Source organism: Struthio camelus, chromosome 1 (assembly GCF_040807025.1).
Source record: "Struthio camelus isolate bStrCam1 chromosome 1, bStrCam1.hap1, whole genome shotgun sequence".
Classification (NCBI taxonomy): domain Eukaryota; kingdom Metazoa; phylum Chordata; class Aves; order Struthioniformes; family Struthionidae; genus Struthio; species Struthio camelus.
The window spans coordinates 6,770,154-6,787,465 of NC_090942.1; the positions used below are offsets into that span (position 1 = coordinate 6,770,154).

A 17,312-nucleotide genomic window follows, 5' to 3' on the forward strand; every position below is an offset into this window, starting at 1 on the left:
TTTTAACGTTCTGTTTAGCAGAAACCGACATTGACTTTGCTGAAGACTCCATCGTAGATGACCATCTTCTCATTATTGCTGTTGTGTTGAAATTCTTCCTCCTAAGCTGCTGCAGTGAACAATGTAATTGTAGATAGGAAAAACTCCAGCAGTCAAGATACGCTGTGACATTTCAGACAACAGAGAACAGGATAATACGATAATCAGACCATATACCATTTGATTAAAAATGTAAGACGTAGCCCTTTGATTTCTACAAGGATCATCTTCCAGTCATTGCAGTGTGACAGAATTCATTACCTACTGTAATAGATTTAGATACTTTTTTTTTTTTAAATTAGCGCGGTCCAGTAGTATTGCAAAAGATGTTAGAAGTGGATGCTCTGGTTTGTATTCCTGACACTTGGCGCTTTCGAATCTCACAGCTTTTCTACTGTGGCGCCTATCTGTCCGTTACGTAGGAATAAAACTCAAAGGGTGTCTGGTGTCTTCTGTGCTCTGTATTTTTTTTTGTTCTCTTTTAATTTGAATGTTGGTTCAAGGCCATGTTTCAGCAAAGCGTGTCAGCGTTTGTTTAAGCCTCACCGATTCTAGAGATGAGCGTAGTGTTTTGAGAAACCCAGACCTCTGAAGTTATGTGAAAACAGTATATCCTCAGTACAAATAATATTCTCTTATTTTATCTGATTAGTGATGGACTATTCCTTTTTTAACTTTTCAGAGTGAATCCCTTCATTTATCACTATCCAGGGACGTATTTGGATAGTCAGTGGACAGAAAACAAGGCATGAATGTTGGAAAGATCATTTGGCTTGTGTAGTCTTTTCTAAATATAACTCCCTGATCAAAGCGAAGAGTGTCTTTTGTAAGTCCTATCCAAAACAGATACTAGATGAAGAATATACCGAAGCCTTCAGATTTCTGACGGTGCCTTTTCAAAGGCATGCCATGCTGAATGTGGCATCATGTGATGTTGTTTGAACTCCGTGAACATTTTGCCTTCAACTTATTTCTCTTGTGCTCCTGCCACTCTACAGAGATAATTGTATATCCAGCTTGTAAAAAAAATCTTCAATTAAAATGCTAGGGAGTTTTGAAGGCTTCTGGAGAGAAGCGCTTGCAACGTTATGTCTTAGAAGTAATTTTTTTATTTATAGCAACTTCTAGACATAAATAAACTTATAAATTCTTTCAGGGTTAGGTAGTATATTCATAAACATAAAAATCCTTGTAAAGCCGAGCAGTTGAAATTATATCCTTCTGAACTGACAGTTAATAAAAAGCTGGTTTTGATTTAGATACTAACCAGTTGATATTGTAATGCCATATCTTCCTGTCTTGGGGAGAGACACAAGCACATGCACAAGAAGAACATTACTAAGCCCTGGTGAATATTCACCAACCTGTTAGTTGAACATTCAAATTTCATTACGTTGCCCTTCCTGCACTTTGGTTTTCCAAATCGAGGTTGTTGGCTCGACCGAGGATGCTGCCAGGAGAGAGGGACGGTGCAAAGGGTCGATGAGAGGATGCCGGCTAGGGAAAACTATAGAAAAACTGCCACAAATAGCAGTAATTAATACCCTGATTTTAAAAACGATGTCGAGGATTTATATGGATAGAATTAATTATTAATATTTCTTTCTTCAAAACACGATTTCCAAGGTGCTTTGTTTGACTGGGAGGTAGTAGGAACCTGCCCTACAAAAGAGTCGCAGCTCTAAGATCTGATTCGGGGAATAGTCACGTTGTTTAAGAGCGGTTTGAAGATGAACGTATGCACACGTCTGGGAAAATTAGTGAGCGCGGTTCAGACAGAGCTTGTCAGGATCAAAGCCTGAGGAGTACAACATAGTGAGTGAAGTCAACTCATATCAGGGGAAAGTAAGACTCTATGAAGTCCCACCCAACACATGGGACTGCTTGCTTGCTTGCTTGCTTGCTTTTAAAGTGTGAAGCTTTGGATTTTGCGAGTTATAGGAACTTTACTGTGCTGTTTTTGTGAGAAGGTGGAGAGTTAGTAAACAAATCCGGCCGATAACACCGGGATTGCACTCTCTTGGTGCCGGGCTTAGTTCTAAACCATCTGCAATAATCTGCACTAGCTACGCTGTAATGAAGATTTCTTTTTTGTAACTATCTAATTAGGGTTCATGTTCCAGGGACCTATTTTTCAGATCTATAGTGAACATCAGGCCTCTCGCGTAGAGAAAGGATTGTAACAGACCAAAGGCCAAATTGTTACTTCTAATGCTGGTTTTATTCTTAGCCCTGCACAGAGATCCTCCTCCTGTCTGGAGCACAGATAAAAATGAGATATTGATGACTTTCAGACTCCAAAACCCTTTTGCTTGTCTAGAATGCAATTATATAAGTGGCGGTAAGTGATGCCTGAATGAGACTAATATAGGCTGCCTTGTTCCTCATTGCTGCAGGTGGGAATGAGATCTGGGGAATGACTATTGAAAATATTAAGCAATTAAGGTGGGTAGTAAGAAAGGGGAGTCTGACTGGATTTTTTTTTCTTCTTAACTTCATGAAACCTGAAGTAATGAGTAGTTCCATTTTATAAACTATCAGCTGTGACGATGCATTACATATATTATTCTCATTTCCTTTTTAGAGCAGTTTCAAAAAATCTAATTCATACTCTCAATCTGATTTTAAGCAGTCAGAGGGTATTTAATGATATGTATCTCTATTTACAGCCCGAATGCTTAGAGACAACTAAATCATTAAAATTAAAAACAGAGTTTATGCAATTTGAAAGTGATGTAATCATGTACAGAAAGCGACTCATCCTCCACCGAGACGGTCAGGTTCTTGTACTGCTGGAGTTTTGGGGCAGAATCTGTTCTCAGTTTGCACCTCTGTAAACTGACAGTGATTTCGTTAGCACCGTTATACTTAATCTGGCTAACTTAAGCAAGAATTGGGACCCTGGAGGCTGAGAAGCATAATGTCAAATTGCAATAAGTATGAAGTCAATCACTTTATAATTTCCCATGGGTTTCACAGATAGTAAAGTCTTTGGATACCGGGATAAACTTTGAAGAACTGGGGGAACACGGTGTGCATAAAAAGGAGTTTGCCTTGAGGAACCGAGCTGGGGCAGGGTGAAGGGATTTTGCTTCCCCCCCTCCTCAAAGAAAGTGAATAAGATTACATTGGTTACCTTGCTGTAACTGATGTGTGCCAACCCATTTACTACCACATAAAACACCCAAATAAGGAGAAAAAGACTGGCTCCTTCTCCTGAAAGTATAATATTAAAATCCATTGAACTTAAATAGCGTTGCGGATGGATCGCTTGTTTGGAAAGTTACCTAAATCGGCGCTGTGCGCTAGGAAATGAAGCCACGGACCCAAACCCTGATCTCATTTATACCCGTGTAATTCAGGACGATCGTGGGCCCCTTGTTCCTTGAGACAGTCCTGGTGCCTGAGGAGAGTCAGTGGGGGCTGCTGTAATAAAGCTAATATATCCCAGCAAATCACTGTCACGCCAGCTTAAAGCTGCTATGTATCAAGAATAAAGTTAATCAAGCACGTGAAGCATCCAGAACACATCTTTCTCAGGAGGCTGTTCGCGCGCATTCCTAAGACGCATGCGAGCGTGGGAAATGACAGAGGTGATGATTATTTGCATTAAGGTCTTTTTTTTATGTCTCTCCGGCACAGAAAGCAGCTGCAGGGTGGCAATTATTTACACCTATGCTCACGCAACGTGGAGGGGATCTGTGTATGAATAAGTGCAAGGCCCTTGTGCAGAATATCCCCAGGCTGAAGGCGCCTGCTCAGCGCCCAGCCCGCGCGCAAGACCCTACCCCGGTGACTCCCGAACTGCCGAGCGGTGCTTCCTGGGTGCTTTTTTTTTCCCCAGCAACGAGAAACATAATCCAGAAACCTGGCTGCTGCCACGGATGGAGAAGAGGTGGCCTCCCTTCCTTGGTGCGAGCTGTTTGGCTCCTGCGGAAGTCTCCTGAAACGCCCCGCATTTGAGTAGTATCCGTTAATTAGGGCTGCCCAGTTGGGTCCAATTTCAGGTCTTCCAGGTGACTGTTGCTGTCATTGACCTCGAGCAGGAGCGGCCGGTCAGGGTGCCTGCAAATCCGCGAGGCGGGCGAACGGATGGTGGCGAACAAGAGGGAGAGCGTGCAAAGAAAATGCTTTTGTTTGATATCGCTAATTGTTTTGTTTTGGCAATTAAGTGGGGGGTTTTTTGTTGTTTTGAAGTGAGCGATTGATTTGGTGGGAGATGAAAAGGGATTAAATGTGACCCACTGAAACTCAATTTCTAGCCCTAGCTGCTTATTATGAAATTAGTTTTTGTTTCAGAATAAAATACGCAGACAGACTTAGTGGTATGGAAACTATCAATTAGCTAAATATACAGAGAAGTCCCTTTCTGTAAGATGTCATCTTCTTATGTGACAATCTCCTAAATATATTCTTTTGAGGGATTTAATTATTTGGTGATGATTTTTAAAGTAGCAGTGATAGGGAAAATAAACGATCTGTGGTGGAAAAACAACGGAAAATATTTGTTTACTCTGTCATTTCCCCAAAACATATCCTGAGCAAGTTCTTTTGGCAGTTTTAAAATAATGCTGCTGGCCTGGTCAGGGGAAATACAACCTTCTTTCAATAACTGTTTGATACTGTTATCATGAAATATTGATTTTTATGCCTTTGAGTTGAAATAATAATAATACCCATATTGTTTGTTCCTTTTATTTTTTCCCTCAACAGAGGGGCAATTACTATGAAGTTACGTGGTAGACACAGACACAGGCAGGAAAGCGGTTGTGTTACCATGATTATCAGAGCCACAGAAACTGTTGGAGTGAACTTTAAAAAGCTCTGTGTAGTATTTTGGATATCTCCTTTCTAGGCCTTTTCTGCAGTCTAATGTACCTCCAGAGACATGGGGCTTAATTTTCCATGCAAAATTTTGACACAAGGGTCCAGGTTTGAAGGTCCTGCTCCGACTAGACCATTTTTACGAACTAGAGGAGAACTTGGGGAGATCTACTGCTATCTGCTCCATTCACCTGACCTGACCAAGAATATTGTCTGCTTTTAAATTAAAACAAAACCCAACAGAAGAGTCCCGGTCTAAGAAGAAGACTGTGCTTATCGTCCTTCATCTAGGAATTACTCTCACGATTTACTGTTGAGTTGAGTTGCCTCCAGCATGTGTCTTTATACCTGCCTGTAGCAGGACTGCTCAAGTTCACGACAGTTTACCTTCTTATTGGACATTTTTTTGGAAATAAGAGAGTGACTGCACCCCAGGATTGTATTTATGTTGCTTGTTTAGAGGGAGCAGCCCAACTAAACATATGTTCTTTCAGATGTCTAAGTGTAAAGGCATTTGGTTGTGAAGCTAGTCTGATGTTGTATAAGGTTGCTTTTAAATGCCATGTAAGCAAAAAAAAAAAAATTTTGCCCTAAAAATCCATAACAAGGACATTTGGCAGGTTCATGCCCAATTCTGGGATCTTGCAAAACAAAATAGTCACAATGGAGGTTTAACACTGCAGCATCCCTGGCATTAAAAATCTCCCTCTTCTGAGTGACTTTGCTGAAGTGTATAGCTGTAAGATTTAGGAGTAGCTTAAATTAAACATATTGAAAGCTGATGATCGAGTGAAACAGTGTTTCCTAACAAGTACCTTGTTCCCAAGGTAGAGAAGACGACTTGCAATTTTTTTGCTTAATGAAAGTGGAATAGCAAGGAATTAGGTTTCATAGGCCTGTTTCAGAAGTGCTAATGCAAGAGTCAAAACAGTAATGAAAGTACATTTTTTTCTCCTGTATAGAGGAAAGTTGCTGAACTTGCAGTGACTGACAATGGCCAATTTTCCACATTTTTAACAATTTTCTCCCTGTGTTATATTATGAAATGATTTGACACACACAATTAGCATGTTTTAAAAAATCAGCACAGGAGACTGTGGAAGATGTCCTGCTGTCATCTGTGATTGTTTCACGTAAAAAAATCAGTCTTACCTTTTTTGATTTATGAGTAAGAAAAGGAAGTCTTTTCTAGAAAAACTTGCAAATACTTGGCAATGAATTGTTCACACTCATGGCATCCTCGAGATAGAAGGTACCATGTAGGTTAATGATTTTCCTGTCTTATATTGGTTGTATTTCTTGATTTAGGGGACAGCAGGTCATTCAAGATCATAATATTATGATATACTTTACATTGCATAGGAGTGGCAAAATCCACTCATTTGGATGGAGGGAGAGCAGACGTGTGTTGGATGATGAGTGTAGTAGAGCAGTTGAAATGAACAGAAAGTAGTTTGGGGGTGGACTCTCTGGACCCAGAAATGTTTTCTTGAGCTGGACTGTAGGTGTCTTGAATGCTAGGAGGAATTTTTTGTTTGACTTTGCCTCCATAAGGTCAACTATCCATGAAACACTTACTGTTCTCAATCTGTGGAGACAGGAATCTTTGAAGACCCTATTAAACATCTCCTTGGTTTTCTGCGCTGAATTAATCCTTTGGATGGTATCTGCAGAATTAAGGATTATGCCTTCAGTTTACCCGTCTCTGTCCTTGGGAATGATTTCATGCCATGTGAAGAACAGACTCCAACGCTGACACACTTGATGCTGTGTGATCTGATATAAGTGCTGCCCGTAACATAAAGTAGTATGTAGCTAGACTGCAATATGGACACTGTGGGTTCCCATGAGCTGGAATACCTAAAGAATTTGTTATATTTAGAATTTTGTTCACTTATGCTTAATAGACCTCCTCTCTAAGTTAGGGAAAATTGGTTTCATTTTTTTCTTCCTACCGTTAATAGCTATTAGAGTTGAAAAGGCTTTAAACATATCATTAAAGTATACTTAAGTAACTTGCAATTGACAATTAACTTCAGCATGGTAATATATTATCATAACATTTTTCTTTGATAGGTTTGCCTCATAAAAGATACAGAAAAGACAAAGGGTGTCTTTGTGAGACCCACATGGAAGCTATTTCTGTTTTAATTGTTCGGATTTTGTATATTATGCCAGCAAAACGTGTTCCGTCCTGTATGTTCAAAACCTTTTGTTTTGTGTTTGGTAATGGGCAGTTCTAGCGAATTGTGTGGAGGGGGAGTGGGTTTTTTTTATTTGGTTTTTGTTGATTTGTTCCTATGGGATGCTCTGGGCAGGAAGGATGCACATGGAAGAAAATTTGCTGTATGCTTCACGGATCTCGAAGTTTGAGAGAGAGTTTTCGTAACTGAAAAAAGATACAGGCAGGATTCAGACCCAAGCTGAAGCCTGTTCTGGGGGTCCGATTTTATTAAAAGCCTCTTTGGCAGAAGGCGTGAAGGTTATTCTAATAACCTTCTTAGCAACATTTCAGCATAACATGTGCTTTCCCTTTGCAAACAACAGGAAAATCAGGTACCATGCTTAAATTCAGATCTCCTGTTTGTCCTTCCGCGGACACAGGGTGAGAGACGGAGTTAAACGCGAGCGTGTGCGCGCAGCCTCTCTGCCGAGGGACCGGGGACTGCCAGCTCCCAGAGCTGTGCTTAAACGTTACTATGACAATAGCAACGCCGATGACGGTCCCCGTTCTTTGCACAGCCAATGGGCGCTGACCTTATCCTGTCAAAGCATGTACAATCCGAGGTGGGCACCGCCAGCTTTGTAAAAACTGGACGTGTTTATCTAGGGCATTGCACCAAATTACCATATATTGAGTTGTCGGACTGTAGCTAGGAGAGCGCCTGTGTTGTAAGTGTTTTGCAGCAAAGCTGGAAATGCAACAAAGGCGACTGTAGTACAGAGTGTTTCGGGGTTTCTCGGACGCTTGAAAAGCAGAAGCACCAAGGCAGGGCATGCAAAATCCCACCGGTTCTATGCCCCAGATCTTCTCTGCTGTTTGCTTGCAAATCCACTCTCAAAAATACCGTATTGGAACCTGTACATCTTAGGGGTCTGTAGCCTGGCAGTCAGAGTAGTTTTTGTTTTATTTTGAACATGTTTGCCAGGCTTACGTCTGCAGAAGTTAAAGAAATCGAACTGTTCGCATGCACTCTGCTGAAGTCAACAGCAGCAACACGGGAGACAGTCATGTTTCACAGCTCCCTCTCTTCCCTTTTCTCCTCCATCATTTCTTGAAAATTCCTTCATAATAACCTTACCCAAGCCAAAAATATGAAAGTCAAATAAGCCCAAAGGAGATTTATCACCCTCTGACTCAGCACTCCTTTTATGATTAATAATGACATTGATTCCTTTAGAAATGAAGCCAAAATTAATTTAAAGGTTCTGATTGGTTTTAGTATTAGGTAAACTTAACATATTGAATGAGCGTAAAGCAATTATCGGTCTTATTAACAAAATTAGCTACAGCAAATTTACCAGAAGGAAACTGTTGCTTTTTAGCTCCCTAATTATGTCACTGTTCTTTGTGACCAAATGATATAATGAAAATAATTTGATCTACGAGCGCTGCATAGAGAATTTCCGAGGAGCAGCTGAATCCTGTAATCTGTTTTGAACATACGTTTTCCTACTCGTCTTTGGTTTCAGAAAGGAGAGGTCAAGGGCTTCAAAGAACTTTTCAGTGAAGTGAAGTTGGACTGTGCTAGGCATAATAGGAAAAATAGAGGCTTCACTGTTAGAAAAAGCTATACAACCATTTCCTCGAGGCCAGAGCCCTTTGACTTCACCAGCTGATGAATTTCAGGCTCTGGAAAAGCATGGGACGTCTTTTTATTCTGTTTGGCAAGGAGGCCGAGAACAGGGATTTCACGGATGTGCTGTTCTCTATGTATTTCCTTGTGCTATGCCTCAGTCAAGGCACTTAAAATGGCAAATTTTTCATTTCAGGGCTTTTCATTTCAGCCCCGCGAGCAAATGCAGCTCAGAGCAATTGGAAATGCCCTCTCGCTGTCAGCATTTCGGCCCACAGCAACAGTCGCCTGGCCAGCCTTGAAGGGGGAGTACCCATGCAAAAACAAAATAAAACCTAAAAGTACGTGAAAAAACTTGCAGCTCTGAAAAAATAATTATAATTTGCAACTATCAGCTCAACGGAGTGAGCCATTGCGTTGGGTTTAGGCACATCTCCTGGTGCAATTCCTGTAACTGCTGTTCAGGGAAAACAGTACCATTTGCAAGCAAGATCTTTCCTTCCCTTCCTCCCAGCGTAGTTTTAGGAATTGGAAATAAGGAGATGAGGGCTCTTTGGTACTGTAAGAAATCTGCTGAGCATGAACGGCCTGCAACTTGTAATGCTGCCTCGGATCTTAACAACGAACGCCAATAGATTGTAACAACGAACGCCAATAGATTGTAACAACGATCCTCAACTGTAATATAAAACACATTGAATAATTGAATGGGAAATAATTGAATGGGAAAGTTCCTACAGACTAGAAGTCCCCTGAGTGTGTCTCCTGGCTGCTTGCTTGCTTTTAAGAAGATGCTCTGAACTGCAGAACTTGTTTTCTTGCCCACAGAGTGACTTTCTACTCCTTACAGTTTGTATCCTCTGGGAAATGTTTTTACTTTTGTTTCATTATTTAAAGCAAAACTGATATTAATGACGGGGCTGCTATGCATTAGAATACTGTACTACCAAGCCACATCAGCATGTATCATTTGGTGAGGCTGGCTGTATAATTTATGTCCAAAGGAGGGTTTCTGACTTGAAATTGAGGATTTAACCATGTTTACTGCTGCTTGCAGTAATTAGACCATTTTATCCTGGAACTACTATCAAGTAGTAACTGAGTAACTGTTAAATTTACAGTCCTCTTTGTAGCTAGTCAATCATAAAGAACTTGAAATATGTTTTCTAGCCTATTATTGATATAGCATCACCAGAAAACCCACACGCTTTAAATAAGATACTTGGGTGCCATCAGATGGACCACTGCAAGAACTGGCGAGAAAAAAATCACGCCCAGATCCCAGAATTTCCCCAGTCATTCCCATATCTCTTGGGCTCATAAGACTTCCCACGATATTTTGTGAAAGTGTTTCGTAAGAGCTGTTTTAGGCCCAGAAAAAAGTGTCACGTATCAGGAGATCACAATTTGTTGACAGTTTCAACACTTCTAAATGTGTCTGGAACAGGAAGGGCTTTAAACGCGAACTCTAATCTGCACAGTCCTGATTCTGTGAACCTCCAGTTTGGCAAGTTTTAGATCTTCTTGCACAGGTAAACTCTGTGGAAACCTCTCGTTCCTTTGTGCTCAGAAGCATCTTGCAGCCGCCGTTGCTCGGTCCTCCCTCAGTCAGCGCATCATGGCCCCTTCACCCTGTCCCCTTCTGCACCCAGTGTTTGACATCAGGGCTGAAGAGGGGGGCTGCTGCCTTCGGAGTAGTCATATCCATCATTTGACAGCACTAAAGGTTTAGGAAACACAATGTGAACCTTCATTTAGTTTATATTCTGAGGGGATGTTTAGAGTAAGTAACATTTTCTGTCTACTCAACTAATTTAGCTGGAGGCGGGGAGAAGAGTCAAGCAGAGCACAAAGCTGTCCACACGGGCAGGGAAGAGTCGCTCCGGATCAACTTGCTAAGCTTAATCAGGTTAGACTATTTTGAGAGGAAAGGGGGTTGCAAGCCTCTGCCTCACGGAAGAGACTTCAAATTTATGTCCCCTATAGGTCAGGAGAGGAGACTTACGTGTGGTTGAAGCGTTGAGTTCATGTGCTCCTTGCCCCATGCTACGGAGCTCTTTTGATTTACTGCCAGTCAGTTGTTTCTCTCCTGGACCCGCAAATACCTGCTCCTAGGGTACCCTTCTATGTGGCAATGTGTGTTGGGTTGTCTCTGAAGTGACAAAAGAGGTGTAACCTTCTCCTAGATATCATCTTGCTAAGGGTTAGGTGCCTCTTCTGAAACCTGCTATATACCAGTGAACTTCCATCTTGCACTCGCACTGGACATGGAGACGGCAAGAGAAGACACAACTTGATTTTTGTGCAGACTTACTAGAAGCACTCCCCTTTGCACCCTTTGCTAGGAAAATAAAAACCATTGTCCCTAGTGCCAGGTTTAGTTGGGATTAGCTCCACTTTCTTCAGTGGGAAAGAGCCTGCTCTGCTTCAGACTTAACACAGAAACCCCTGTTTACAAATCCAATTCAGTTTTCCCATCCTTGGTGCAAAGCGATTAAGAAAAGCACAATTCGTGCATACGTTACTCCTTCACTTGGTTTCCTCAGTCGTATACACAAGTGGAATGCATTCAACTGCCCGAAATACGTAGCACTTCTGAAACGGATTGTTATTAATATTGTTCCGTTTGGGGTTTTTTAGCTGTAAACCTTTTTGAAGTGCCTAGTGAACACTGAAAGTAGCAGCTTTGGCGAGGGGAGGGATAACTTTGAAATACTCGGAACAGCAGCTTTAATCTCAAGTTGTGACAGACATCAAACAAAAGTGCAAAAACTGCCTTTGTTCTTGAGCACAAAGGGTGTTTTTGTTGTTTGCTCAGGGTAAGTGAAAGGCGCCGGTGAAGTCCCACTGAAGATCTTTAATGAAGCTGGCAGCCTCCAAGCTGTCTCTTCTACGGAGTAATCCTAGCGACAGACCCATCACACATAATTTAACAGCGTGTGACGCGAGGATCTCTGCTCGGGAGAGACTTTGGAGGGGAAATACTTTTATTACTCAACAGCGCAGGCCCCTTAGGGTGGGCGCTGTAGAGCAGAGCTCACGTGGTCGATGGCCACACTTTGGTCTCTGGATTGAGAAGTTTTATATGGTCAGGTGTAGGTTATTAACCTTCCTAAACAATCATTTGGAGCTCATGTTTAAATCGGAGTGAGCTGATGCTGTCTGACTAAGTAGCGCTGGGGGCTGGGATTTTGGCAGCCTCAGCTTGTCTTACAAGACAAAGTCAATATCTAGAAAGGAGGAATCTTACCTAAATGAGCTCGTACAAAGACATGATATTGGGGAAGGTGGGGAGAAGTAGCGATCTTGGAAAGACAATGGAAAATATGGAAAAAAAAGCATCTCTTAGGCACCAGCTCACTTCAGCGTTACCAAAGGTTATATAACTTTTTTATCAGTTCATCCTACTCAATCAATCATTTCTGAATGACTAAAATAAGCATGGCAATGATGAGTGACTTCAACCTCCCTTGTCTTTCCCACATTTTAAGGCGCAGGGCCTTTTGCAGTAGTGTTGCCGGGCTTTCCGCTGCCAGGTCTTGCATCTGGATGTCGGAGTAAGAATGGTTTTCCAGTCTGTGGCTAGGAGCATGTAGGGTAGAAGGTTTGTGCCTTTTTGGTCTGAGCGTCTAATGCCTCTGAATCATGGACTCAAATCTGCTTTGGACTTGTGTCCTCGGGGCACGGTAATCAGAGGCTACTATCTGAGTCCATTGCTCTTAACGAAATCTGTTTTCAGCGCTGCCTTAGGCTGCATGTGTAATTTTGGGCAATTCACTTGATTTTTCTGTGTCGCAGCTTCTCCTTCTGTAAAATGGGCGTAATCTTGTTCACCTACCTTGGAGAAAAGATAAGAGTGTGGCACAGAGTGTGTGACTGCTCACTTCTGCAAACATTATGAAGAAGAAACAATGGTTATCTTGCACAACCTCACATTTGGGTTTTTTTTTTCCTTAGCTTCGTTATGAAATATGTCAAGTTTTATCCCCACTGCTGGACATAAATGCAAAATGCATTTGTACTTTCCATGTTGGACACTGCAGGGCTGGCTGGGGAGCTGCATGCTACTTGCTGTTGCATTTGATGACAGTGGCAATTGCCAATCAGAGTCCCAGCACACCATTATACATCAGGTCTGATGGCTAGGATGCAGACTTAGTGCCAAAATAACACCGATATCCTGGAACTCAATACACAGCCCCTTTTGAAGAGTTTCTTTGCCTGGTATCGCCGGCTGAAATAATTCCTTGTTCTCTTTTGAATGTCAAGAATATTGCAGGATCGATCTAAAATAGCAGTCCCCATTTTCCTGCCTTTTCCCCCACCCCTTATCAAGTCAGACGTCCAAAATCAAGTGCCTGTGTACTCTGCTGACAAGCACAAGGGGATTAGCGAGTGACGGCTTTCACAAAACTGGCTCAAGGTTTTGTAAAATGCATCTTGGAACTTGAGCTCTGAACAAGCCATAAAATTCCTCCCATGAGGTTGAAGTAAGGTTTCTGCAACACTGGATCAGAACATAATAATGCATTTTTAGCTTATTTTTCTTTGCTTTCTAAAAGGAGCTGCAAAAACATCAGATTTCTGAAGATGCTGGAAGACTAGCAATGACTTCAGTGTAACTATTGTGCAAAAATCACAAATGTGTTTTACCACTAGCAAAAAGAACTGATTTCTGGGCCGTATGCAAGCCATTTGGGGCAATTAGCATGTAATTTAATTTGCATTAATCAGCACAAAGTCAGCAAGAAATGAACTTGGGGTGTAGATTTTACATACAACAGCATATGAGAAGTGGGGAAGAACCGTTTTTACAGGTTGTTAATTTGGAGTTAAGCGCGCTCAGCAAATTCTGCAGGATTTGGCCTTGCAGAATAAAGATGAATGATGTGGATTTGGGAAAACTGAAGGCACAAATAAACTCAGAGACTTACCAAGCGTTTAATGTTATGATATATAAGTGCTTTAACAGATTTCTTGATGCTTCCCTTGTAAAGATCAGAGTGCAGGTTTTCCCAAAGCCTCCAACACATTGCTAGCACTGAAGGGCTATGTCCAGCTGAAAGGGTCCCACAAGGATGTGTGTGCTAACCATGCGTTGTGCCAAATGATTCAAGAGAGCAGATGGACATCCCAAAAGCGCCGACCTCCATGCAGCTCTGCAGTATTTTCTTCCCGAGTTCTGGGGTGGGAGGAATCTTGTGCAAATGACTCATTTCCTCTCGCACCCCGTTTGCCCTCCGGCCTTTTCCCTCCGTTCCCTTTTCATTTCACAAAGCCTGCCAGGGCTCCATGGGCCTTCTTTTGGTGCTAGCAGTGTGGTGAGTGTTGTAGGAAATCCACCCCTGGAGACGCAGAAATTGCTTTTGACAAGTGGTATCTGAGCATCTGGTTATTATGGGAAACGAGAAGCTGAGGAGTCTGCTGGTGATGGCAGTAAAGGGGCAGATAAAAAGTATATGGCTGTTTTCCTGTTGTCTTTTTCTTTGCCTGAAAAACATTTCTGTTATAGGGTATGGAAAGCATTTGAAGCTGAGGCTCTTCTGTTGCCTATTTTTTCCAGAGGATAATCTTAAGGCATTTTGGAAGTGCTGCACGTACATCTATGTCATACCAAGAAGTTTTATTTGTTAGGAACGAGATAAAAACATGAGCAAACATAGCCAATTTCACGAGAGAATGTCATTGCAGGGTCTGAACCCATTGCCCAAATACTTCTCTGGAAGCAGGATCTCCAGGCGAGATAGACGTGGAGGGTTTTCATCTCGTTATTGGTGCTTCACTGAGGTTAGGTGAGGTCCCCAATTCACCTACGCTTCTTGTCTAGCCAAAGGGAGATCCTTGGCACATCGAATTTGAAATATCAGTGGAAGTATCTGGCTTTCTTTGATGAGAGTAGAGGAAGCCGAAGGTGACTTGGCTTTTGAGTTTCTCTGTTGAGTGCCCAAAGTTAAATGAGATTGATCAGGCCAAAGGATGTTTGAAGGAACAGGAAAGAACAAAGAAATTAGTCAAGCGGAGTAACATCACCCTGGGACTCAGCATTAGGATCCAGTTTGTTCACAAACTGAGACCCTACCTTTATCAGGTGTTTTTAGTATAGCTTGACCTTTCCTCCCTCTGTGGCTTAGAATCTACTTAGATTGTCCACTAAAATATTCAGGCCAGCGAAACTGTCTCTCTGCTGCAGCAAAGAGCTATTTGCAAGTGGATTTACTCCACTTCTTATGCTGCCTCCATTACTTCACTTAGGTGTTGATATCTTGTCACTGCACAGTACCGAGATATCCTTAAGCAACATTTTCCATAGTTAGATACCTCGCTATTGAAAAATGTATATTTCTTTTTAAAATTCTATGTTGGACTAATAATAGCAAATTTGAACGTGATAACCTTTGTCCTCAAAAACTAGCGCTCTGGCTTTTTAAGGAACGCTTTAGCCCTACAAACCTCAAATTGGATGGTTTTTCATCAGGGCGTTTCAAATGCCTCCATCTTCAGGGCATTTTCACAGGGTCTGCTTTATTTCTTCCTTCCCACAAAACAACATCCTAACTGTGAAACAGAGGCCCTATGAAACCATGTGAGCTTGGGCACCAGAATCACTAAAAATCGCTAGCCGCTTTTGAACATCTTGCACAAAATTGTCAAGTGTCTGATGACAAGAGAAAGGTCAAAGAAAAATGTATTGTGCAGTAAATCTAACTGAAGATTTATATCCCAGCTCTCTTTATTTAATCAATACCAATAGACTTGTAAAAAGGGGGGGAGGGGAGGAAGAGAGAAAGGAAGAGCATCCACATGATATAAAATGTTAAGTTGAGAGTACAGAGTACTAAAAAGCAACTTAATTTTTTTTCTAGCATGCAGTAAAATTGATGAGAGAGGGTTTAAGTTACCTAAAAACATATTTATTGTAATTTGATTATAAAATGATGTGATTTACTTTGTAATTATTAATCCGGATTTTTTTGTGATAACTGTATAGAGATTGACACATTTCTTTTCTTCTCTTCAGAGCATATCTAAAAGGAAATATATATTCTATAATTCTCCTTTCTCCAGTCTAACTCAGTATTATCAGCTAATGCATCAAGAGTTCTCACCCAGTATTTGCAACCAAAGATCATTTCATCTAATTTGAAGTACATTACTTTCAGCTTGTTTCCCTTCTACATAGAACTGAGCTACATTAGCTCCCTTTTCAGGCAACCTGATAGATGGAAAAATGAGCTGTTCCAATAAGCCTACGTTTCATGTCGGGCAGTGTAGAAGTAAGGTTTAAAGTTCTCTTGGTGGACACATTCACTCATCCAGATCCCAGGTCCAAGAAATGAAACTTCCACTTCATTTTCACTTGAACGTCATTTTATTCACTCTCTCTCCCGACGACTCGTTTTTAAATATCCACATTTATCTATAGTGTTGGATACATTTCATTGATGCATGAAATGATCCTTGTGTGTAGAGCACTGGAAGATCATTTTAGATTAGGCATGATAGGACTGTTAAATATGACTTTTTGTTTCTCTAATTTTAATTTAAGAGGATGAATAGCCATTAAATTCTCATTGGCAGTTATTAACATTTTTCCCATTCATTCATTCATGTTAAGATACACAGTTTATACCTTTGTATGTGTTGTGCAGGTCCATTCTCGTTAGACTGTGCTCATGAGAACACAAGATCTTTGATACTCCACATGGCATATCCAGAAGTGATGATCTTGGCATTACTGCAAGTATAAAATATATTGTTCTTTAGACATAGCAGGTTCTATTTATACCTTAAATAGGCTTTAAATTAGAGGAGAAAATAAAGTATTCTACAAGTAGAAGTGTTCGATGTCTGTTGCCCTCCTTTTCTCTCTCAGATGTGGTGCTCTATTGCCTCTTCTGTTTCTCTTTGCTTTTTTGATCAGCTTTATCCTCCTTCTCTTTAGTTGCTGGCCAGATGTTCTCATGACATATAGATCTTTCCAAGTAAATTATTTACTGTGTAGAGTAGCCGTGTCCGCAAATCGCAACCTGGACAGTTGTAAGTTGTTTCAAGTGGTACACTGTCTTTAAAAAACATCCTGGGGAGTGAGCGTGTGTTTGAACTTGTGGTTTGCAACTTTTCCCCACTCCCTGTCAAGGCTGGGGGGAAGCACCAGAGCACATCATTTAATAAGCATGGGGTTGTTCCTTCTGGGGCCTCTGTCCTCCGGATGTGGAGATGCCTAGAGTCAGCACTGTCGAACGGCAGAGGCAGCGCACATATTTTCTTGCAGATGGAGGCAGTGTACGAACTTCACTGCATGCTCTAAATAGGAAACTTTTTATTCCTCTGCTACCCAAATATTAATCTTCAGCTTTTCTGCAACATTTTGTGCCCCTGTGGTTTTTTTCTGTAGTATATAATTTTCATGATGCTCCTTTGATGCCCTTAGATGAAAAATTAAGGCCAGAAAAGACCTCTTGCATCCCCTAGGCTGGCCTGTGTTTTGCAGGTCTGTAGGTCATTGCTATCCCCATGACTCGGATACGAAAGGCAGGCATATAATCCAAAAGATCAAACAAAACAGACAAAAGAAATTGTTAGCACATGTTAAGCTGTTTCTCTGTTGCATGCTTCAAGCAGAAGACCATGATTTTTCTGTATCTTTACTGC

The 17,312-nt window shown here is 41.3% G+C and overlaps 1 protein-coding gene across 29 annotated transcripts in view; it reads left to right on the forward strand.

Moving 5' to 3' along the window:
- CELF2 (CUGBP Elav-like family member 2) overlaps positions 1-17,312 on the forward strand; it is a 354,164-nt gene that overhangs the window by 87,165 nt on the left and 249,687 nt on the right. The window contains exon 3 of one of the 29 annotated variants that reach the window (XM_068906883.1): positions 16,310-16,401. The exons of 25 other annotated variants lie outside the window; for them this stretch is intronic. In XM_068906883.1, the coding sequence (XP_068762984.1) occupies positions 16,363-16,401 (39 nt within the window). In that variant the 5' untranslated portion in view covers positions 16,310-16,362. Of the gene's footprint in view, positions 1-16,309; positions 16,402-17,312 lie in introns of those variants that run through there. 3 more of the 29 variants (XM_068910013.1, XM_068908919.1, XM_068908621.1) reach the window with 3 other exon arrangements.